The following is a 25,494-nucleotide window of genomic DNA, read 5'->3' on the forward strand; positions in this document are numbered from 1 at the left end:
ACACATAGCAAAAACTGAGGGACGATGCATATAATGTCCTTAACCACATATTCTAAATGGGCCTTCTCAGATCTCGTAATTTCTAGAAAATTTATCCTTAGAAATATGGATCCCAATTAAATTCCTACTTTAGTGACTTGGATCCAGAGTTTCTATGAAGGAGGAGTAGGAATTCTCCAGCTGTTTTAGTGTGAATTTTTCCAACCAATTTTTAATGTTTTGTTGTTGGTTTAATAAGTGAGTTTCGCCAAACTCCTTTAAACCCTTTGAAAAAGATTTATTTATTTTGTGCTTATGAGTGTTTTGCTTATATGTATGCCTGTGTACCGCCCATGCATTTATTTTGTGTTTATGAGTGTTTTGCTTATATGTATGCCCGTGTACTGACCATGTGCCTGACATCCACAAAGGTCAGAAGAGGGTGCTGGATTCCCCTCCAACTGGAATTACAGATGGTTGTGAGAGGCCACATGGGCACTGAGAACCCAGGACCTCTGCAAGAGTTACACTTGTTCCTAGCCACGGAGTCATCTCTCCAGCCCCTTGAGAAGCTTTTTATAGTTTTACAGATTATCCCCAATGAGCAGGTACAGGCTAAATTAGACTTCTGGCTTCTTTTGATAAGTCCTGGAGATCTTTTTTGTTTTACTTTCTGAAGCAGTTTCATGTTGGTTGGCCTTAACTCACTACCTGAGATGACCTTGAACTTCTGATCCTCTGGCATCCTTGTTCCTCTTGCTGGCGTTACAGGAATGTTACAATCTGTTTGTGAGGTGCTGGAGTTGAACACAGAGTTTCACACCTTCTAGGCAAACTCTCCCCACTGAGCTACAGACCAAGTCCGTTAGTCTAGAACTTGATTTACTCCGCTCATTGTTTCCTGATGGCCACACACTCAGAATGACAAATAAGAGGTGCCATGGACAGACATCATGGCTGAATGGCTGCTTTTATGTTGGTAAAGTCCAACGTAAGGTGCCAGGTCTTTTGTGATAAAATAATTGGGAAATAGATGGAAAAGGTCTCAGAGATGAAGTAGTTAATGGAGAAGCCCAATTGGAACCAGAATAGAAAATTTCTTGGAGGCTGGTGCATACGCCTTTCATCCTAGCACATGGGAGGCAGAGGCAGGTGGGTCTCTATGACTTCCAAGCCAGCCGGGTCTATATATCCAGTTCCAGTACAGCCAGAGTTAGGAAATAGAGAGACCCTGTTTCAAAAAGCAAACCAAAAAAATATAGTGCGTGGGACTGAAGAGTGGCTAAGATGGCTTAGTGGTTACAAGCACACACTGCTCTTCGAAAGGACTTGAGAATGGTGCCCAGCACCATGGCAGGTAACTCACAACTGCCTGTAACCAGTTCTGGGAGATTCAGTACTTATTGCTTCTTCACACATCTCTCTCTCTCTCTCTCTCTCTCTCTCTCTCTCTCTCTCTCTCTCTCCATGTGTGTGTGTGTGTGTGTGTGTGTCTGTGTCTCTTGTACTCACACACATATGAGATGGGGAAATTAAAAAAATAATAATCTTTAATAAACTAGGTTTTGATCTGCTCCCAAGCTAAACAGTTCCCCGTGAGCCAGAGCGATGACTTTCTCTACGGATGGAAGCTGGGCACCTGCACAACACTTACCGTCTGGTAGGTGATAACGAGCTGCATCACGGGCAGAGCGTAAAACACAGCGATGGTGACGATGTTCCTACGACAGAACGAACCACACACGGTGACCCCAAGATAACGCAGGACTCTGCTCATCTTGTCCACCTTACAACTCCACACTTAGCTTGCAAAAGCAACAGGAGCTGGGGGTCTGGCTCCTGATTCTGAAGTCTGCCTGTCCTTTCTGTGTAAGTGAACATTCGGTAGACAGGACTTGGACAAAAGTGGACATAGGGAAGCAAATAAAACTTACCTGGGTTACTGCCATGGGTTTGGTTAAGCAAAGAATCCTTGCACTGTTAACTGAAATCATCGAAGCATTCATTTATTTAATTTACTGGAGACAGAGTCTTGCTGTGTAGCCCTGACTGGCCTAGAACTTGCTATTTGACAAAGCTGGTCTTGAACCTGCAGTGATTTCAAGAGCTGTGGTTACAGACAATGCCCTCATGCCGACCTGAAATTAGTATTTTTAACTAACTATTGGCACTCAAGAAGCTAAAGTTCTTCTTCCCCCTCCTTTCTTCTTCTTTGTAAAATCATTTGTAAAACAAAATAAAATCTACTTCTTCTCTAACCATACCATCTATACAAACCATACCAAACATACATTGTTAGATTAAATATGGTTAGAGTGCAAGGAACAAGTGAGGAATAACTTGTGGGGGCTCTTGTAGACCAAACTGGCCTCGAACTCACAGAGATCTCCCTGCCTCTGCCTCCCCAGTGCTGGGATTAAGGGCATGTGCCACCACTGCCCGGCTTTGTGGATACTCTTAACTAACACTTAGTTCCAAAACGTAGCTCAGCTATGAAATTCCATTTGACTCCCTAACTTCATTTTAATGTCTGCTTCTAGAAGTAGGAGGATTCTCCAGAAAGTAAAAGTGTGTGTGTGTGTGTGTGTGTGTGTGTGTGAAAGAGAGAGAGAGAGAGAGAGAGAGAGAGAGAGAGAGAGAGAGAGAGAGAGAGAGAGAGAAGACCACAGTTTAGAGCTTTCTAAGCTGAGGGAAGCCCCTCTGTAGGCAGCTCAACCTCTTGACTGGGTGGAAGAACATGGCATGAGTGTGGTCACATTGCAGGTCGTTTTTGTTACAAGTTGGAGGCGTCGTCATCCATAGTATGCCTTATTAAATACTAACTCCTCGTGATAGAAGTGGTAGTAGCTTTTAAAAAGAAAAATTTAAATTTAAAGAATGCAGAGGCCAAGCCTGTAGCTCGGTGGTAGAGGACTTGCCTTCCCCGGTAAGTGTGGGCCTGGGTTTGATCTCTAGCACTGTCGTACACACATGCATCAAAACAAATGGATTTAAGTAATTCAATATTTTTAAGGAAACCAGGATCCCACTGGTCATCTACTTACCAAAAATAAATCTTAGACTTTTTGCTGACAATTCTCCGATCCTTTCTGGACAGATCCGACAGGTACAGGAATACCTAAGACACCAACAGGAACAAAATGCAGAGCTAAGCTTGGCTTTTCTTGTATAGGACACAGGGAGAACTTTAGAAAGTGGAGTTTAGTCCCCCGGAGATTGACATTATTCATCAAGATGTTTCCTTTAATTTTGCTTTTCTCCAGATACTGCGATAAAAACACTCCTATTCTTGGCACACCGAGGGTCTGGCTGATGCAGGAATCCTACCTATCATCAGAAGCACTGAACACTTCACACATCTCAGGATCCGGCTGATGCGGGAATCCTACCTATCACAAGTACTGAACACTTCACATGTCTCCGACACTAGCTGCTCAGCTTTCAGATCTGCTCACCCTGCCATACCTGAATTGCATACAGTTGAAACTGTGTGATTTCTGCTCTTATCTTTTGGTAGGTAAAATACAATATATTAAACATATGCCAGAAAGAAGCTGGCTTTGCTCTCAAGTGTGGTGTGCAGAGAAATGAGGATGGGTTCTAGAGCAGCCCTGAGGCAAATCTCAGTTTCCATCCGGCTGGATCCCTGTTCACCAACACGTGGGTGCTGAGACTGTGGAATGTTCTGTTCCATTTCGTCTGACGACGAGGCTGTTGTCTTGGGCTCTCACTGTGTTCCACCTAAATCCTTCAAAAGATTTGCCCTCCCTTCAAAGGAAGAAAATATTAAGGGAAGCGAGGCACTGATGATGTTAACTTCACTACCAAACCTTCCTCCATTTCAAAAACTACAGCCAGGGAGCCTTGGTACCTTGGTCCTGATGATGTTTTTGTCACTTTCAATGTCTGGCATGGTGTCGAAGTCACTCTCCTCCACGGAACTGTCCGTGTCCGAGTAGCATGGCTGCCCACCATCGGAGGAAGACATCTGTCTTCCAGGACTGGAACTCGACTCATCTGAAACAGAAAACTCTCTTAAGCCGAGAGCTGTCTATGTAGTCCATTCCTCTGCAGAAAGCACAGTGCTTACTCCAGAAAATTCCGTGTTGGTCCCAGTTAACTCTGCCAACAAGACAGGCCCTTCTGCTGCCTTCTCGAGTGACCTCCATTCTCTCTTTCCTCCCATTTCAGATCTGAGGTGTCTATTCTAGGGCTGACTGTAAAGAACAGAATGGCATCTGCTCATAGCATTGTGCTTGTGGTTCATGTTTCATATTTTTAGGTATGAACACAGATGCATGAGGACACACATACAGAATTATAGATAGCTTCTATCATGCATGTGGGTTAACACATACATATCCAACTGCTGTACATTTTTCACAGACTATTTACCCAGAGAAAGCCCCCACACGGCATTTCCATCATTACATAATGAAAACAACATTTTCAGGAGGGGCTCTTCTGTTCCTTAGGAATGTTCTAGAGCAGATGGGATCTGTGCAGCTCAAGCGCATGAGCTGAGCTTACCTTCCACTTTATTCCTTCTGTTCAGATGGTTTAAAAACAACCCTGTTTTAACAGGACTAAAAATAAGCAGGGTGCACTGAGCCCACATGCTCAGAGTTCCAGAATGACGGAGCAGTACGACAGGCCCTCTGGGAGACTGTGTAAGGCACACCATTCGTCATGGCAGGGGCAGGCAGCCCAGGCACTGCTGCCTTCCGAGGCGGGTGTGAAGGGGTGGTCTGGTTCCCTTCAGTCTGCTTCATGACACCTAGGCTTGCCCAGCGAACAACTGAGCGGCCCTGAGTAGACTCAGCGTGAACTTAGTCAAGGCGGTTGGGCTCTAGCTATGCTGACTGGCAGCAACTGCTTTAGTCTGCTAATGCCCAACTCCACTGACACCTGAGAAGGAAGTGACTCAGTCAGTTGACAGTGGCTGGCTGTGTCATGCCCTTTCAAATCCTAGACTCAAGGGTAGAGGACTTTCTGTGCAGGCCTGAGGACCTGAATTTGATCCCAGATCCCATAGAGTAGCAGGAGAGAAGTGAGCTAGAAAGGTCCTCTGGCCTCTACTCATGTGCACCCGCACACACATATGACACACACTACAGATAAACAAAGAGTTTCAGTGCCCCAGGAACTGGTGAGACGGCTCAGTGGGTAACAGGTGCTTACTGCCACACCCACTGATATGAGTTCAGTCTCTGGGGCCCACGTAGTAGAAGGACAGAATCAAACACTGGAAGTTGTCCTGTGATCCCCAATATGCACATGCTCTACCCCCAAAACAAAGAAATAAAAGTGTAATAAAAAATTTAAGTCCTAAGGGAGCCTTGGGCATTGATGGCAACCACTGTAGTGAGTTCTGCTCAGGTGTAGCTAGCAGATCCAAGAAACAGAACAATAGAGCCCTAGAGAGAGCTGGAAGGAACTTCCCAGAATTCCCAGCCAGTACATCTTTCAGATGTAAGAGCAGTTTCATTAGTTTTGCGCTAATCTCTGTAGAATAAGGACAGAGTTCTACCCAAGGACTCATTGTAGGAAGTACCTATTGCCCCATAGTTGCTCCCTTCCGGTGTACTGGCAGTGATGGGATGTGATACAGCCATATTTCCTGGAGCAAGAAACAAAACAAAGAGAGAGAAATGGTTTAGTCTCAGCTGCTGAAGTAAAACCACACAACTTGGAGTAGGGGAATCACTAAGCAGCCATCTTTAAATTTGATTTTCTTCCCACTTTAATGCGGGAACCATCACTGGGGTTCACTGATTAGATACAGCCTGCCACCACTTTCTGTATGGTTAATAAAAGAAGACTTGTTTTAAAATCTCTTAGTTTGTGGAGAAAATTCAAAGGAACTATAATATTTCATGGCATGTAAATCTTGCACAAAATTAAAATTTCAATATTCAAGAACAGAGTTGGATTGAAACATAGTCGCCCTCATTTAGGTACAGATAGACTTTGTTCCTATAGTGACATGTTTGGGTAGTTACAGCTTAGATCATATGTCCCCAAATGTCTTACATGTGAACCACTTGACTTTACACAAGACAAGTTCACTTGGCAGTACAGCAGAGTTGTAGGAGCAAAGGAGTGTGGGTCTAGAATCACCATGGCAAGTGCAGAAGAGACACAGCCACAGAAGTTTGGGGTTTATTTAAAGCATCCTAACTACAGGCAAGAAGGACATCACAACACTCACTAGAGCCAAGAGTGATGAGCCCAGCAGTTGACAGCATGGGAGAAGCCCGCGTTATTTGAGGGCTATTAAGAGGGTCTATCAGGTTCATCTGCTGCTGATGGGTTGTTGACAGATTAAAGCAGACCCTAACATTCTCAGTGAAGCCCAGAGCTCCTGGTAACAAGGAGAGTGGTCCCCTTTCTCTGAGAGTCCAGGGGTGCCTCAGGAGTCACCCCACCACGTGCAACAGGAAAGTACCTTCAGTCTGCTCTGTGACTACCAGAAAAAGTGTTACTCCTTACGGTTAATCCGTTTCTAAGATTTAGGAAAATGGGCTGAGAGCAGAGACTGCAAATTAGCAGCCATCCAGGCAGCTTCTCTGACCCTAGTGCCACAGTTGCTGCTGGAGCCAAACTCATCCAGGGAATCCAGACAACATTCCTTCTCTGCTCTCGGAACTTTGCCGAGAACGTAGACATTGAAGGGTGGGTGGGAGTTTTGAACAGTCCCTCTTTTTGAGAGTTGCTCGTGCCAGTCACAAGACCGACATAAGGGCTCAGAGTGATTCATTCTCTCTCTCTCTCTCTCTCTCTCTCTCTCTCTCTCTCTCTCTCTCTCTCTCTCTCTCTCTCTCTCCCTCCCTCCCTCCCACCCTCCTTCCCTCCCTCCCTCCTTTTCTCTTTTATTTCAGTATGATTTTGGGACCTGGATCCAGGCCCTTTCATGTTTCATGCAATCTCTCTACCACTCAGCTACATTCCTGGGGAACTCAGCATTGTCTTACTGTGGTCAGGAAGTACTTTCGGTGAATGTACCTAATATTCGGAAACATCTGTGTTCTCAATATCTCTCAGTGACTTAACTGAAGACGTCATTCGTCATTACATAAAAGCAACAATGTCCACACACGTAAAAAAGATGCGAATGCTCTGAGCACTTCCTGGACAGTCAACTTTCTTCCTCTCACTTCCAGACATTGTTCCACTGATGGGCTCTCAAAACGTCATAGTTTTTGAGGTCAACTCGCCAGGCTTCATTACATGTTTTTTTACTTTTAAACTCTTGGTACCCCTTTTGATTTCCTCTGACAGAGAAAAAAAAAAACTAAGTGCCAAATTAAAGATTTCCAGACAGGCGACAAATCTGCCAGCCTGGGAGATTCATTTTCCTTTCTCCCTTCAGTGAATGAGCTAAGGGCTGCCTCAGCCAGTCCGGGAGACTTGGAGCTGATGCAGTGTTCTTGACAGGCCAGGGTGTTTCCAGGGCCTGCAGGATGTAGACTCTGACGGTCAGCAAGCATGCCTCCTGGCATTGTTTCTGGGCTTGATATATTTATTATTTAGAGAGCTCAGGTCTCTGCACTTCCTTGGGCTAACTTAAGAGTATACAGTATGACGTCAACATCATGCATGCTTTACGCCCAAGTTCAAAGCTGAGAAACAATTCTCTTTAGACACATTGTATTGTATGGGGGCCTTGCATGTGATAGGCAAACACCCTATCATTGAGCTATATTCCCAACCTAGCTTCAGACTCTTGAATGGTAAGAATCAAATTTGGCTGTCTCCTTGGGTCAGTTCTGGCTTCACTGTAACATAGAGTTTGGCTGCTCCTGTTGACCACAAGCACTGCTTTTACCAGAGCCACCACCACTCCTGATGGCCTCAATGCTGTGACAGATGCTGCCATGACTCATACTGAAGAGAACATATTGTATCAGACACTCTTGACTTTCCAGCAGCCCTAAGAGGTAAGGGCTATCACTAGCATCTTTTTAAAGAAGATAAAATAGAGGTGCTGAGAGATCAAGTAGCTTCCCTAGGCAGCCAGAAAATGGACAGGGAGCAGCTCGTTGAGCTGCAGCTACTAAAATTCACCTTCTTTTTGCAAAATTTATTTTGTTGTATATACTTAAGAGGATAACACATTTATATATCTATGTGTATGTGTGTGTGTGTGTGTGTGTGTGTGTGTGTGTGTGGGTGGGTGTGTGTGGGTGTACACACACAGCAAAATAATGACCACATGTTGGCAAAGTGTCCAGCTTCCCAGTGAGTGGACAGTACAACATGACAAGTCTTGTGGGATTTCTTCTGCTTTTCGACCCTGCTTCTACTATTTGCTCTGAGCCCAGCCCTCGGAGTCTTTCCTGTTGCTTTGAGCTCCTCACAGACAGTTGGTCTTGCTGATGGGAGAGAAAGACATTTCTGTAGCCTCACTTCCTCCCAAGGTTTTTCCGGTAAGTGCCTCCTGGTAGCACACACCTCTTTGGCTCTCTCCTGACTGATCTCACCAGGCTCAGCTCCAGAAGCCTGAAGGTCATGGGATACTGGAGGTGTTGCCAGCTCTGCCAGTAGCTTCTCAGTACACAAAGGCTACTTATCTCCTCCTGTTTCAAAGCCCTCTGTGGCAAGCATACCTGTTTTCTACTTCCTGAATGGATGAAAACACCTATTTTCTTTGGGTGTCCTCAACCTGAGATCCGCGGCTGATGCATGTAAATTGGTGACTCTCCAGTTTAACCCAAGATGATACCTGGCCATGGGTGGCCAAGACACTTGTAGTTATCACAAGGAGGAAGTGTAATTTAATCCAGCAATGTATGGAACATTCCAAACAAAGAATTATGAATCTTATAATGTCAATAATGTTGATATTGAGAAAAATTATGGTCTGAGAGAGAAAGAGGACTTAGTAATAATTCTAAAACTACATTTACTTGCCCCCCCCCCTTTTGAGAGAAAGTCTTATGCATCCCGGGCTGGTCTTGAATTCAGTATGTACTTCAAAGGATGATCTGGAAGACTTCTGATTCCCTGCCTCTACCTCCTAAATTCTAGGATTACAGGCATGCCCAACTCAACCAGTTTATACGGTACTGGGGGGTTTTAACCCAGGGCTTAGGGGAAGGTAGGGTGGTACTCTGCCACCTGAGCTACACCCCAACTGTGCAACTATCTCTGTATAATGACTTATTTAACAATAAGGATACAGCCAGGCGGTGGTGGCACATGCCTTTAATCCCAGCACTCGAAAGGCAGAGGCAGGTGGATCTCTGTGAGTTCGAGGCCAGCCTGTTCTACAAGAGCTAGTTCTAGGAAAGGCTCCAAAGCCACAGAGAAACCCTGTCTCAAAAGAAAATAAATAAAAACAAACAAGCAAATAAACAATAAGGATATGATACATTCTATATCAAGCGATCATGAGAAGAAGTTGGTGGGGTCTTCTGACATTGCCACAAAGAATGTGAGCCTTGACCCGTCTTCCCCATTATCCCTCAGAGTAAAGGAAAGAGTGTAGGGGCTGGCAGGGAAACGGATGCCCCTCAGCCAAGGAATGGATAAGGAAAATGTGGTACATTTATACAGCAGAAAAAAAAAAAAACCAACATCTTAAATTTTGCAGGCAAATGGATGGAGCTAGAAAACATTATTTTGAGTGAGGTAACCCAGACACAGAAAGACAATTATCACATGTACTCACTCATAGGTGGTTTTTAAACATAAAGCAAAGAAAACCAGCCCACAAACCACAATCCCAGAGAACCTAGACAACAATGAGGACACTAAGAGAGACATATATGGATCTAATTTACATGGGAAGTAGAAAATGACAAGATCTCCTGAGTAAACTGCGAGCATGGGGACCTTGGGAGAGGGTTGAAGGGGAGGGGAGCAGAGAAAAATATACAGCTCAATTAAAATCAATAAAAAGTAAACTATCACAGCCATGGACAAAGAAGAAGAAGAAGAAGAAGGAGAAGGAGAAGGAGAAGGAGAAGGAGAAGGAGAAGGAGAAGAGGAGGAAGAAGAGGAGGAGGAGAAGGAGGAGGAGGAGGAGGAGGAGGAGAAGGAGGAGGAGGAGGAGGAGGAGGAGGAGGAGGAGAGAGCACTACACTCCATCTACTCTGGAAGCTCCCCTCCCTGGCTTTGCAGGCTGAGGATCCTCTGGTCTAGAAGTACAGCCTGTGGTGACCGCCACTGCTATGTGGATCTATGTGAGCAGATGGATACACCTTCATCTTTTCAGACATCGTTGCTGTCTGTCATCCGAAGGGTGCTTCTGCTTCTCAATTGTCTGGAGTGTGTCTGATTTTCAACAATGATCTGGTCCAGGCCTGAGCCCCACTGATGTCTGTTTCAATGTTTAAGGGACCCTTCTGAACACGAATTCTTTTAGTGATTATAGCAATCACAAAATTACATCATTTATACCTTGAAAGAAGCAACAGACCTTCCATTCAGAGGGCACTTAACGAACTCGAACCTTCTAGGTTTAAGCCCAGATTCTAAAGGGCCTAATTTATTTCATATATTTCACATTTATGTTTTGTATATTTTGCTATTATCAGCAAAACCTGGGGAGTGTGGTAGAAAAGATGGGCTCCAGGCAGGTCGCCTGAAAGGTTTTATAAACAACAGCGGCAGCAGAGCTTGGCCTGTTAGAACTTCAGAAGCAGGGGTCTTTTTCAGTCTTATATATCGAATGGTTATTAAAACAAAGAGCCTGGGTGCAGCGAGGGGGCGCTGGAGAAACAGACTAGCTGTTTCTTAAGAAAGACAAAGGCAAAAACACCAAAAAGCCTTCCAGCCAAGGGAGAAAATCCTGCTGGGTGGAGGCAGCAGCCAGTTGGTATTTTTCTAGGATTCTGCGGACTTGTGTGGAAAGCACAGAACTAAATATTGACTACACCTGCCTTCAAATGAAGTCCATCCCATCTGCCATTTTCAGTTCTCACTTCTTCTAAACAACCTAGGAGCTTACAGCGATCTGGGCTTTGCCAAACAGAGCACAGGTGAAGTCTTAAGTTTTAAGATAAACATATTGGACAATAAAAATCCTTTGTGGGAATTCTCAGAATGGAGGGATGGGTTATTTAACATAGGTATTTACGTTCGGTTCCTCAATTATTACATCTTTTATTGTGCTTGTTAGTCTCAAATATTTTGACCTTCTAGATGCTTAAACAAACAAACAAACACACACAAAGCTTTTTGAATCTCAAAGGGAAAGCACACTGCATGAGGGTTGACGTAACACGTTCTCACTGCTCTTCCCAAGTCAGCTTAGGGATGCAGCAAGCAGATGTGAGCAGCCAGACACGTCCTAGTGCAGAGACAACATCTGAAAGAGATGAGCGGTTGGCAAGGGCTCTATGAATAATTGAAGGGCATTCCGGGTACAGATTCTTTGTGTGGTCCCCAGGTCTCAATAGCTACCAACTATAAAACTGTTTCTCACTAGCCCTGCCTTCTGTAGAAAGCCTATGGATGAGAGGATAAGAATCAAAGGGGGAAAGAGAAGAGAGGCAAAAGGTGCTCAAAAGGATGTGGCTGCACCGTGCAACATCATTTGGGATTAGGAATTAACCAAGGAATGCTCTTACCGTCACTGGAACCAAAGCTCCCATCAATGGATTTCCTCTGAAACCTGCAAGCAAGCATAGATACAAATACATCTGTATATACACCTGTCCACATTCTCTTAAGATTCAGCATTTTGTACCAGCTTCCTATATACTCCGTTGAAAATTTGTCTTCCAGGATCACTTAAAAATGGCCTTTGGAGAAATTACTGGAAGGACTTTAAAATGGCATAGCCACTTTGGGTGACAGTTTGGCAATTCCTCAGAGAGCCAAACAGACTGATCATATGACCCAGTGAGTCCATTCTTAGGCATGTACATTGTTTATTAACATCCACTTGTTTTCAGACATAAACTTGACATCATAACATGTGTCTTTCAAAGCACACAATTCAGCGTTTTTAATATATTCAAATTCTTGCACAGCTGTCATCACGATCTAACTTTAGAACATTTCATGCCCCTCCAAAGAGCTGTGTCTGTTACACATAACTCTCCATTCTCCCCTGTCCCCTAGCCCTTACCCATCTGCTTTCTGTCTTTGCAAATTTACCTCTTCTAGACAGTTTATATAAATAAAATCATTGTACACATAACTTTTTTGATTTCCTTGATATAGCACATTTTAAAGGTTAATCCATACTGTAACAGGTATTGGTGCTTCAATACATTTATGGTTGAGTAATATTCCAGTGTCCCTCTGTGTGTGTGTGTGTGTGTGTGTGTGTGTGTGTACTATGCTTCATTTGTTTTCCCTCAATGGGTACTTCCTATTGTTTCTGTTTGCTGTGCAGTAAAACAACACTTCTATGACCACTGTGTTCATGTTTTTTCTATAGATACATCTTCACTTCTCCTGGGTATGTAAGTAAGGGAAGCCTGAGGCCACTCTGTATTTTACTCTCCCAAACTGTTTTCCCCAAGGGCTGTAGAGAAAGCACTGCTTCACATTCCACAGCCAAGGCTGAGGATTCCCACTTTTTTTCTACAACTCTGCCAAGTCTCATCTTCTATTTAAAAATTTGTATTATGTCAAACCTTTGGAGTTGGACACGTCATTGCAGCTTTGACTTGCATTTCCCTGAGAGCTATTGATGAATGGCTGCTCACATGCTTGTTGGGCAACCATGCATCTTCTCTGAAGTATCTGTTTAAATCTTTCACCCATTTTTTTTAACTGACATGTATGTGTGTTTGTCTGAGTGCAGGTATGTGCACATGAGTGCAATGTCCATGGAGGCCAGAAGAGGGCGCTGAATCCTCTGAATCTGGAGTTAACAGGTGGTTGTGAGCCCCCTGAACAAACTGGAGCTGGGAATTAAACTTGGGTCCTTTGGAGTATCTCGAAGCCGTCTTAACCTCTGAGCTATCTCTTCAGCCCCTTTACCCATTTTTAAAAGATCTCTTTCTATTGCTTAGTTGTAAGAATTTTTAGTATTATCTAGATACTAACCTCTTACTAGATTAGATTTATGATTTGCAATGTTTTTATCCCATATTGTGGACAACAGTATTACTGTATTGATGTGATTGTTGAAGCATAAAGTGTTTCATTGCTCATAAAGTTCACTTTATGCATTTTTTTTCCTTCTCTTGCTTGTACTTTTGGTGACTAAGAAAGAATTACCCAATGAAAGGCCATAATTTACACCCATATTTTCTCTTTGGAGTTCTATGGTTCTAGCTTTTACACTTAGGTTTTTGACCCAAATTTGAATTAACATCTGTGTATGGTATGAGGCAGCAGCCAGCATCATTATTTCTTTTGTCATGTGACATCTAGTTGTAATAGCACCACATGTTGGAAGAAACAGCTTTTCTCTACTGAACTGTTTTGTGGAACACTGACCATTAGGAAAGAGGTTATTCAGAGAGAGCTGGCATGAGAGCCGAGAGCCCAGTGGGCGGCAGCACTTGCTGCTGAACCCAGAAACTTGAGCTTGGTCCCTTGGAAGCCATGTCGTGGAAGGAGAGAAACACCTCCATAACTCCCACAAGTTATCCTCTGACCTATAAACATTTTCCCAGAAGAGTTTGTTCATGGCCTCCTTCCTCTAGCCCACGGCGCTGTCAGCTGCAGAGTTTTGATTGTCAAGGCTTTCGAATAAGCTCTGATATCAGGAAGTGGCAAGTGCTCTAAATTTTGTTATTTTTATTCAAGATTTGGTTGTGTATTCTCTCTATATAGCAAAGGAAACAGTTAACCAAGCAAAGAGACTGCCTATTGAATGGGATAAAACCTTGGCCAGCTATACAATGGAGGATTACTACCTAAAATAAAAAAAGAGAACTATGCAAGGATCCAATCAGCCCAATCAATAAATGGGCTAATTAAATGAACAGGTAGTTCTCCAGAGTGAGATACAAATGGCCAATGATCACAAAAAAAATCTCAGCCTCGTTAGTCATGAGAGCAATCCAAACCAAAACACATTGAGTTTTTATCTGATGAAGTCATCAAGAAAACAAGCTGGGTGGTGGTGGTGTATGACTTTAATCTCAGCACTTGGGAGACAGAGGCACACTGATCTCTTTGAGTCTGACGACAGCCTGTTCTACAGAGGGAGTTCCAGGACAGTAAAGGCCTGCATGGAGAAACCCTGTCTTGAAATACAAAAACAAAAAAAAGAAAAAAGGAAAGAGTAACAACAAATACTGGAAAAGCTCTGGACAAGGGAAGTTGTTATACCCTGTGGGTGTTGAAATAAACTAGCCCCTCCACTGTCGCATCACCACGGAGGTAGTATGGCACAAATGTCTCTGTTCTGTCAATTATATTTTAAATAATCGCTGATTGGCCAGTAGCCAGGCAGGAAATATAGGCGGGACAACCAGACAGGTCAATGAGAACAGGAGTATTCTGGGAAGGAGGAAGTTCCTTCAGCAGTCCTGCCCAGACACAGAAGAAGGAAGATATGACTGCCTCACTGAAAAAGATACTGAGCAATGCAGCTAACATAGATAAGAATAATGGGTTAATGTAAGTTATAAGAGTTAATCAGAAGCATGAGCTAATGGGCCAATTAGTTTATAACTAATGTAGACCTCTGTGTGATTTATTTTCTTTGGGACTTAACAATTGCAGGAGCTGGGCAGGACAGAAAACCCCGACAAAACGGAGGCTTCTCAAAAAACTGCACATCGATCGACCTGATGACCCACCCTTGCCATTCCAAGTCTGTATGTCTCAGAAACACCCTCACACCAGTTTTTATCACTGCACTGTTCAAAATAAGTTAGTTACAGAGCCAACCTAGGTGTTAAACAACAGAAGAATGGATAAAAAATTATGACACACACACACATACATATATAATGAAGTTATGTCATTTACAGGAAAATGGATGCAATTGAAAATAATCATATTAACTGAAGTAAGCCACTCTCAGAAGGACAAATAGCCTATATTTTCTTTCACTTGTGGTTCCCAGACTTGAGTAGATACAGAAAATAACATATGAGCCGGGCGGTGGTGGCGCACGCCTTTAATCCCAGCACTCGGGAGGCAGAGGCAGGCGGATCTCTGAGTTTGAGGCCAGCCTGGTCTACAAGAGCTAGTTCCAGGACAGGCTCTAGAAACTACAGGGAAACCCTGTCTCAAAAAACCAAAATAAATAAATAAATAAATAACATATGTGTAAATGAAAAGTTCTTGGCTATTCTGTGTCCTTTGCATCTTCATGTATGTTTTAGGATGAATTTACTAACTTCTGTTTTGTTTCTTTTAAAAAAACAAGTTGGTACTTGGTAGGGATCATCCTGACTATTCCATCCAGAAGGATGCTGTGGGGAATGTCTTTCTGAGAAAATTTATAATTTGTAATATATTTAAAGTCATGAGCTTTACCCATGCTTGAATTAGTTCCCTGTAACTTCTAGAGTCTTTCATGAGAGGAGTTAAGTAATTTTTACAGCTAAGGTGAGGAAGGAAGTGTCTAGTTAGTAATCTAAAAAAAATAGATGGGAACTATGCTAGGCTGGCTGAGATGGATGCATACACACAGACTATTAGTCTGGAAAATGGGCTAGCCTCATGACTCATTCATCGTCCAGTAGGTAAGGGGGAATACCTCTGAGCCTATAACCTGAGGCTTGCACTTGTGTGCTCTCCCTGAGGTCCCACAACCCCAGGCTGGCCTGCTGGAGCATCGAGACCAAGTGCCACTGAGGCCATTCTAGGACTGACAGCTTCTTCGACCTGCCAGCAGGTCACATTTTGTGACCACATCCAGCTGAGATTCCTGAGCCCAACTGGGATAATACTAAGCCTCTGGATTGTATACTATGAAGACATGAATTGGTGGTTTGTGATTTTTTTTTTCTCAAAGAAGCCAGTTTTCTCAATGCGTCATTTGGAGCTATCAATCAAAACAGAACCATTCGTTGACCCGTGGTCTTCCGCAACTGTCATATATTGTATATTTACAGCGACAACATGGCAGTGGGTAAAAGAATCAATGATAAGGATAAGTCCCCAGGACTAAGAAGTCGGACTTAAGAGAGTGTCGAGGCGGGGTGATCAAAACGAGAACACATATTCAGTGCTTGACAAAGCCTGCACGTCCACAGTAGGGCAACGACTAAATACAAGCTGAGACAGGAGGGAAGTGGGAAGGAGAGGGTATTTGTGTGACACTTGGGAAAGCTCTTAGCTCCCCAAGACCTAGGGTCATGTCCCTTACAAGTGTCTCTTCTGGGCTCATAGTGTGGCTATAAATCCCACGTGTGTTAACGATAAAACATAAGGGGTCACCAAGCAACTGGCATTAGGCCGAGAGAGCTTCACAGAGTTGAGTGGAAAACTTTGTTTCATTCAGTCCAATGGAGGAAAAGTTCTATTAGCATTTTCGCTCAGTCTAGTCCCCTATTTAGAATGCCAAATGGTTCTGTGTCTCTAGGTTTCTATTTCTGTGTGTCTATATCTGGAAAGAGTCTACGCTTGTGCACTTGACGGTAGTGAAGTCATCTGCTGCGAACTTTCAAGAGTCTGAGCACAACTTTAGAGACTCTGCTCACTTCAGCTGCCGAACGACGGCTTTGGAGGTGGTGGCAAACCGCGAGCCATTAGCTCCGTTTTCATGTTTCGGTGTTGATGGCACACGTTAGCTGGCTAAAGAGAAATAATTCTGTTTCCTCAACCTAAAGCATAGGAAGGAAGTCTTGCTAAGATGCAGAATACTGGCTCTTTACTGTAACACTGGAACCGTCTGAGGCAAAACAGGAATGTTTCGGGCCCTCGTAAAATGATAGCCTTGCTGAGGTGTAGGCTGATGGTCACGTTTCATTGGCCCAGGACTGTCATCTGTCACATGCCTATACCAAGACCCACTTTGACTGAGCCCGTTGAAGACTTTAGGCTCTAGAGCCAGGCTGCCTGAGCTCAGATCCTAACTCCTTTAGGGACTGGCTGGGAATCCTTGATCTAATTGCTTAACCTCTCCGTGCTTCGATTTCCTTAACTTCCACATTGTTACAGCCACAGTAGTCCAGCAATAGTGGCTGGGGCATCAGATGAAATCCCCTGAGGGCTCAGCACAGTGTCAGGTAGATAGGCAGACATATTCAGCACGTTAGAAGCAGTAACTTTTAGAGTAAACTGGTACCCCTTTGTGTATGTACTTTCCAGGTATGATATTTGCCTACATCCTAAGCTTTTGTTTTTAACACTTTTTCCCCCTTAAAGTCAAGATGTAGTTCATTTAGTCTCAAACAGACTATGTAGCCAAAAACTCCCAATTCCTGAGTGTTGAGCACTGGGATCAAATAGGTACCACCATGTCCAGCTCTGTTTTTAATTTCATATTTTAAAATAATTTTAAATTTACAAAGCTGTTTCAAGGATGAGTAGAGAAATGAGATATAGACTGTCTACCAATACATCCTTTATCTAGATTCCCTACTGTTAGCCTTTCTGATCCCCCCAACTCTCTCCCGTTCTCTCCCTCTCTCTGCCTGCCTCCCCTCCCTCCCTCCCTCCTTCCCTCCCTCCCTCCCTCCCTCCATCCCTTCTTCCCAACCTCCTTCTCTCTCTCCCTCCCTCCGTCCTTCTCTCCCTTTCTTTCTTCTCGGAAAGGATCTCAACAGTAACTCAGACTGACCTGGAATTCACAATACTCTCTTGCCTCTGGCTGGTTCCCCCCCCCCTCTCTCTTTCCCTCTCTCTCTCTCTCTCTTTCTCTCTCTCTCTCTTTCTCTCTGTCTCTCCTCTCTTCTCCTTTCCTAAATGTATACCATGTATTCATCATTAGTACGTGGTCATCTAAATTTCTAGCATGTACTCATCTATATGTATATTAACTTTCTGTGCCATTTGAAAGTCATTTGAAGTTGTTATAAATTTTACCCTTAGTATTTTTATAGAGTGAGGAAAATATCAAATTCTTTCAATTCTGGGTATTGTGCATGCTAGCAAGCATTCTGCCACTGAGTTATACCTCAGCCCACTGCTTCCTTTTGGTTTAGAGGCAGGATCTCTGCAAATCGTTCAGGTAGGTCTTGAATCCCTCTGTAGCTCTGGCTGACCTTGAATTCAAGATCTTCCTCTTTTATACCCAGAGTAGCTGGGATTACAGGCTCTTTCCTTGACTGTTTGTCTTCTAGTTTCAACTGGCCTAAAACTATCCTTTATGGCATACTTTTTCATTTGGTGCCAGAGCCAATCTGAGGTCAAGCGCTGGCTTAGTTTCACGCCTATCAACTCCTCTGAGCACATTCTTTCCCTTCCCTTCCGCTCCTTTTACCACAGGTTTTGTGCCTAATGTTTCCACTTGATTAGATTCAAAATCTACATTGGTAGGAAGCTACAAGGAGTAACACTGTGTCCCTCTCAGAGTGGCGTCACATCTGGAGGTCCACATTGCTGACCTTGATAGCACTTATGTTGATTGATAGGTCAGTGTGTTTTATTTCCCCACTAAGTACTTATTAATTTTTCCCACATGGCTTAGCAACTTAGGAAGCTACACGAACACCCTGTTCTTTGTCTGACTCCCCACCTCAATTTAGCATTCACTGGTGACTTTGCTTTCCTCTCTCAGTGTTGGGGGTCACAGCAAAGGTTTGGCATGTGCCGGGCAACTGGTCTACCATGGAGCCACAGCCACAGACTGTTTTGGTTTTTAACTTTTCATTTTGAGGCAGGGTCTCACTAAGTTGCTCGGGCTAATAAGACTCACTCTGTAGCACAGATAGCTCTTGGACTTTGAATCCTCTTCCTCACCCTCCTGAGAAGCTGAGAGGACAGGCTGTGTCACCAGACCTGGACCTATAGACGAGTCTTAACCTGAGCTAGTGTTAGCTGTGTGTGACATTTGCAAATGATTTTCCAACCCCAGCACTTCTTGTGTTTACCAGTCAGCTCTTGGTCTGCTATAGGGAGATCCATTCATTTTAGCATCAGTATTTGCTGGGAATGCCTTTCTCTGATGTACAGCTGTTGTTCTAGATTTGTTAAATTCACTGGATATATATTTGTGGGTTTTTATTTCTTCCTAAATTTCCATTTTTTTCCTAATGACTTATAATGCATACATTCTTGATTATTTTGGTGCTTAAGTCCACCCAGGTTTGGCTGGCGGAGGACCTGTATTTATTCAGGTTTTCAGTTGTGCTGCAGCTAGGACCCAAGACCCGTACACACTAGGGAATCACTTAGCATGAAGTCCCATTACCACCCTTGGTTTCCTGAGATAGGGTCTCCATGCTGTAGCTCAGGCTGGTCTTGAACTCTCTGTGTAGTTATACTCTACACTTTCCAGTCTCCTCTTTTCCCTCCTGAGTGTTGGGGTGCTAGGCATGCTTCCAGGTAGGGAGTGGGGGTTTTGAAGGCAGTGTCTCAACCCAGAGGTTTTCTTAGAGTGTAGAAGAGAGTTGTTTACTCGGTAAGAGACAGGTCTTGGCTACAGAGATTGCTATGTCGAGGAGCTCTTCTCACAGCTGGTGTGCGCCTTGCCTTGTGCGCATAGCTCCTTCTGCCTTTCTCTTTTCTTTCTTTCCATGCTTAAATCATTTGTTTATTGGAAGCTTCCTGCCATGCTTTTGTAGCTGTTTCTCAGAAACCATAACAAAAACAGACCCCTCAAAGCTCAGTCCAGCTGCGAGAGGCAAAGAGTGTTACAACATTTTATTTATTTGCTTAGGTTTTTAACCAGGGGCTTCAATAGGGGAATTTCTTTGATCAAATCGCAACATAGTTACTTCTCCCTTTCCTACCAAAGGAACGTTTTTCCTGGGAAATTGGTGCACCTGGTAATACGTGTCAAAGCCCATCACTCCTGCTATGGATTGTACCTTGAGGATTATTTAGGCGTTAAACTTACCCTCTACAGAATGCTTAAGTCTGTTTCTAGACTCTATGCTGGGAAAAGCTGATGATTTCCTATAGTCTGTGTGATTTACAGTGAATATTCTAGGGTATAAAAACAATCTATTTGCTTTGTTGTTATGGCTTCATAGTGAAAACTCTACCAGCATGCTATGTGGAACACTGACTTCAGATCTGCAAGTGAGCCCATTATTATCTCATTTCACAGAGAAAAAAAAAACCCCTTAAGTACGGGTACAAGAGGACAGGCAGCTTGCACAAGATCTCAGTTAGCGGCCAGTCAATGAGTTCCCAAGCCCGCGCTCTAAGCATCACGCGGAGAGACCAAGGAGGTGAAGACACCATGGACCTACCTGACATGATGAAATAACACAGCGAGCAGGTATCCCAAGTAGAAACCCAAGAAGATGAATATACTGAAGAGACTGGATTTCACATACACAGATCCTGGGGAGAAGGAAACAGCTTCAGCCAGCTTGCCCATGGGAATATTGGGAACAGCACAGCTTAAAGAATCAGCCGCCATCACATCCATCTTAAATCCCAATGGATTTTCACTGAAGCTGCAAAAGTATGGGAGGCTACCCCGATGGTACCCACAAGCAGCTTCATAGTGATGGCTGCCCTTGGAAGCAGGGATGGGGTGGGGTAGGAGTGGGAGTGAGGGAGGATAGTATACAACTCTAGAACTGAGTCTCCTCTTTCCTCTCCTTCTTCTGTCATTTCCTTTATTTCCCTTCTCTCCCCTCTTCTTTCCTTTCCCCTTCCCTCTCTCTATCACTCCCTCCCCACCCCCACTCTTTCTATGCTGGAGGGCCTCATTACAAGTTAGGAAAGCACTCTGCCGCCAAACCACACCCCTACCCTGCCTCTTCCTCTTCAGAAAAATCTACTTCTATCTCTAAGTTAAATAGGCTTAGTAGTCTTAGGATGGCTCCGCTTGAGTGGAAGATTAATATCTAATTACATGATAGATCTCCTAACACAAGAATCTCTCCACCATACTCCAGAGCCAAAGCCAACCTTTGATAGATGGGACAATGGTCACTTTCAGGTTCTTTGATCGTTGTAGATTCCAGGTCTGATTTTCATTTTCTGGTAAAAACAAAAAAACCAAACAGATAAACAAACACCACCACCACAAAAACAAGGCCGCAACAAGGCACAAAGCACAGCAGGTCGGATATTAGTCTCTCACCCACCACCCAGAATGGTTGTGATAAACAACATCCAGAATCCACTCAGACCACTTAACAAGAGCTGGAGCAAAAGCCACCTGACACCTCCGGGCTCCCTCTGGATAAGACTCTCAGATTGGCCCTTCCTTGTGTGAATTTTAGAAGCACCAACTGACACAAACGAAATGGTGCAGCAGCCTTCCTTCTCTGTTGGAAAAGACGTGACCTTTCTCCTGAAGTCCACAAACATCTCAAGAAAAATGTGCCCCAAACAGAACAGACAGCTATATCCCCTTTAGCTTCCATTTTTCCTAGCCAGTGAAAATCTGTTTTTTTTTTTTATTTTTTTTTAACATAGTCATCAAAGGCCCTGGAGGTTATCAAGGAACATTAGACACTGGCAAGCCTATAGAACTACACAATTAAGAGAAAATCACACACTAAGGGAGCCTCTGTGTTAGTCACATATGGCCCATTGGCAGAGGGTCTGTGTTCTCAATTAATGGTCTATTCTCTCTGGGCAACACAACTATTTGCGTGTACACTGGAGCTTATGTAACCCCAGTTATCAGGGTAAGTCATCACATTTGGCTTTCTTTCTGTCTTGTTAGGTACAATTTTGGCAACTGGGATGGCAAATTCTAGATTTTCCCTGTATATTCTTGTCGAAGGGCTGACTGCTGATCCATATCAGTGTTTCCACATTAGGAAATGGAATTTTAATAATGTTTTTATTGCATTCATTCTCTTTCTCGTGTGTGTGTGTGTGTGTGGGGGAGAGAGAGAGAGAGAGAGAGAGAGAGAACTTGCTGGAGCTGATTCTATCCTTCCATCATAGAGTATCCAGGGATAGATGGAGGATGGAACTCAAGTCAGTTATCTTGGTCGTAGCACCAGCAGCCCAGGAAACAGACCCTTTTGCATTTACATCACAAAAGCAAATGAAATTCCAACTAAGCGAACTCACTCCATATGGCCTGGTATAAGCCTTCTAAACAGCTGAAAAGCTGCACAAAATCAAACCAATCAGCATTCCAGCATTGGGGGGAGAGGAACCCATGAGCTTCCACTCCTAACTGAGGACTATTGATGGTTAACGACTTTTATAGGAGGGAAAGACAGTTTTTTTTTAAAAAGTGTGGCCCCTGATAGATTGACCATACTCCAGAGGATGACCCCACATCCAGGAGTTACAGTTGTTAGAAAATGGAATCTGTGTGTTATGTAAGAATTATTAATAATAAAAAGGACGTGAAGTGGAGAGGTGGTGAGTGAACTGGAAAAGACTTAGGGGGAAAAGTAGGGGTTGAACATGATTAAATGCATTGTAGAAGATGCTCAAAGAATTAAAAATATTGTATCAGAATGCTGAAGGTACAAAATGTCATTTTGTAGTACCAATACTACCTTTAGGTATAGAATTATCTTCATTTTATTTATTTTTTTATCCAAGTGTCTCCCAAGTGCCTTGTCAAGTTGCAGCTGCTAGGTCCCCAGGAAGAACTAGAGAGGGGCTTTTGGTGTCCTTTCCTTCATTCCCAAGTATCCCTCGGTGCCTCTTACCCTGGATGGAGAATGATCCCCCACACGCATAGTCTTCAGGTTTTATCACAAACACCACGAAGAACTGCTCATCTGGAAAATCCTTCTTCTGTGTAAGACATAACAACCTCATGATTCGCAGGGAAGAAAGACAGCCAGGAGGAGAGGGGCAGTAAGAGAAAGAAAGAAGAGGGAAGTTCACCCCTGTCTTCCCACTCCCCTGTCCAGTGGGGTTTCCACAGTCCTACTGTCTATTCCAGACTGGCCATGAACATTACTTCAGCCAAGAAATTCATTTAAGTGGGTACATGGAGAAATTCAAAGTCGATGCCCACTCAAAGATTTAGTACTATAATAAACATAATAAACAATAGCCTAAATTGATCAAAGAATATTTATATAAATACATGGACATATAAGCACATACATTGGAGATAGTCTTGTTATGTAACCCAGGTTGGCCTTGAACTCTTGATCCTCCTGCCTCAGCATCTTGAATGCTGGCATTACAGGCACAAACCCAGGAGTTTATTGGTTTTATTTTAAAATCTAATAAGAAATAACTTCTCTAAAATCATGCCATATATATTTAATAAATAATACAGGTTAAGGAGATGAAGGACTTGGGAAAGGGGGCTGAGCTATGGCTTTGGCTTTGACTTCTGTCTGTGTCCCTCTGTAGTCCTGGACCAAGTGGGGTTAACAAAATGACAATACATGACAGTTCCTTAACCCAGGCATTTTTGTCATGCTCAAATTTCTGAGATTGTGTTTAGGTCACAGAGAAAATGTCTAAAACTGAAACACATGCCCAGAAGAGAAGTAGCAATTAATTGCCAGATACACAGAAGGTACACATGGTGAGTATGGCTATGCCCCTTATTAGCCTGGTGTAATAGTTTTAAGTCGGCTTGACACAAACTAGGTTCATCTGGGAAGAGAGACTCTCAACTGAGAAAATGCCTTCCTAGGATCAGCCTGTAGGCCAGTCTGTGGGGCATTCTCTTTATAATGATTGATGTGGGAGGGCCCAGCCCACTGTGGAGAGTGCCCTGGGCAGGTGATTCTAGGTGTATTAAAAGCAAGCTGGACGAGCCATGGAAAGCTATCCAGTAAGTAGAGTTCCTCCACGGCCTCTGGTTCAGTTCCTGCCTCCAGGTTCCTGCTTGGAGTTCCTGCCCTTGCTCTCTTTCATGATGAACTGTGATGTGGAGATATGAGCTAAATAAACCCTTTCTCCCCCAAGTTGCATTTGATTATGATGTTTTATAAAGCACTAGAAAGCAAATTAAAATGCCTGCTGTTATTATTTTTGCATGTGTGTGTCTTTTTTAAATTGGGGATCACATCGATATAGTATGCTAAGGAAGAAACAGACAGCAGGACATTTGGGCTATTAAATCTGTGATGCTCAAAACCTGAAGTTTGACTGATAGAAACTTGTCAGGTTTGATACCTAAATTACACTTAGTTTCTCTGTCGTGTTTGTCTGTTACTCGACAAGCAATGTTGTCTTAGGCTTCCCAGACCAAGTCATAGATTTCTTAAGTACTAACCAAAGACTGGCGTAGAGTGTCTGTTGGAATAGGAAGACATTTTTTTGCCATAAAATACCACTTAAATAACAGTTTAGTCACAAATACTAAAAGAGCAAAGTGTTGCACGAATAAGGCTCGTATGCCTTTGAATCTGGTATTCTCTCCAGAGTTGAATCCAACTTTTGGTGACAGCTACTGGTAGAAATTATAATATTTTATATTTCTTTAAATGACTGTAATAAGCTTTACCCCAATTTGCCTCACTGAATAAACTGGAAACTCATCTGGACTTATCCCTGTAAGCAATCTTCAGATATATGTCCTGCTGCACTGTAGATTCCCAAGAACCCCCAAGGGGAAAGAAAGAACGCCTGAAAGAATAGCATTGCCTACCATGACCCAGGCACCAACTGCAGGCAGAATACTATTCACTTTTAAAATCAATCAGAAAGAGAAGAGATCCAAGGTACCCAGTGGACAGTCATCTCCTTTGTATGCTGGTCCGGTAGGTAAGTGACTGTCGGCTGAGCCCCACTGCTCTTGTGACTGCAGAGGCAAATGTCTCACCTGTAGCGTGATGGCAGCTTTCTTGGTCATGGACTGATAGATGCCATTGAATTCCACGTCATAGTCCAGATCGTACACTGGACACTGAAGCACATGAGAGACAAAGAGGAGAGCATCAGCACAGTGGCATGAGGTCACTCCATTCACATATGTCAGGGCTGGGCTGCCTGGACCACAGGCCGGGGCAGGGGAATGTTCTAATCTCGACGCCATGGGTGGTTTCCTCAGAACAGTCAAGAAATGGTCCTTTTACAATTTGGTCTTTGACCTAAGATGTCAGAATCACTCTATACAAAAGAGAACTATAAAAAGACTGCCTTAAAGCATGCAATATTTCCTAATATTTTGTTACTATCTTATGATACAGAAAGCATCTAATTTTGTGACAGCAATCTAAAAACAAAGTAGGTAAATAGGCTTTTATTTTATTTTTCTCACTGAACTTACAACTGGATGTTCTTTGTCCTGACCTAGTCTCCATTCCCCACCTCTTCTTTGTATCGATGAGATACGTCTTGTTTCTTATCAATGTCAGCAAACATGGACTGCCCAGTCAGGTGCACGAGATGTTGCTATCATCTGCCATCTGGGAGTGATGACCGGGAGAGGATGGCACAGCCCCTCCCCCCATCTATTCTGGAACATTAGGATCTTACGTGTTAGAAGGCTGACAGGATCAGAGCTCACCATGATGTTCTGAACCGAGACAACTGAACAAGGATAAGCCTTCTCAGACGCCACCTTAATGATAACGGAGTCCACGTCTTCAGGAAATTTGTATAGAAAATACTGAGGATGAGAAAAAGGGAGAC

General features: G+C 43.5%; 1 protein-coding gene across 1 annotated transcript in view; it reads right to left on the reverse strand.

Moving 5' to 3' along the window:
* The window catches only part of Sidt1 (SID1 transmembrane family member 1), a 90,578-nt gene that overhangs the window by 21,597 nt on the left and 43,487 nt on the right, over positions 1 to 25,494 (reverse strand). Inside the window, 10 exon segments of the mRNA XM_038345230.1 lie at positions 1,634 to 1,700; positions 3,024 to 3,097; positions 3,851 to 3,996; positions 5,534 to 5,599; positions 11,556 to 11,599; positions 20,211 to 20,304; positions 20,881 to 20,952; positions 22,599 to 22,686; positions 24,683 to 24,766; positions 25,370 to 25,471. Coding sequence (XP_038201158.1) covers positions 1,634 to 1,700; positions 3,024 to 3,097; positions 3,851 to 3,996; positions 5,534 to 5,599; positions 11,556 to 11,599; positions 20,211 to 20,304; positions 20,881 to 20,952; positions 22,599 to 22,686; positions 24,683 to 24,766; positions 25,370 to 25,471 — 837 coding nt within the window.

The sequence above is a fragment of the Arvicola amphibius genome, chromosome 10 (assembly GCF_903992535.2).
Source record: "Arvicola amphibius chromosome 10, mArvAmp1.2, whole genome shotgun sequence".
NCBI lineage: Eukaryota > Metazoa > Chordata > Mammalia > Rodentia > Cricetidae > Arvicola > Arvicola amphibius.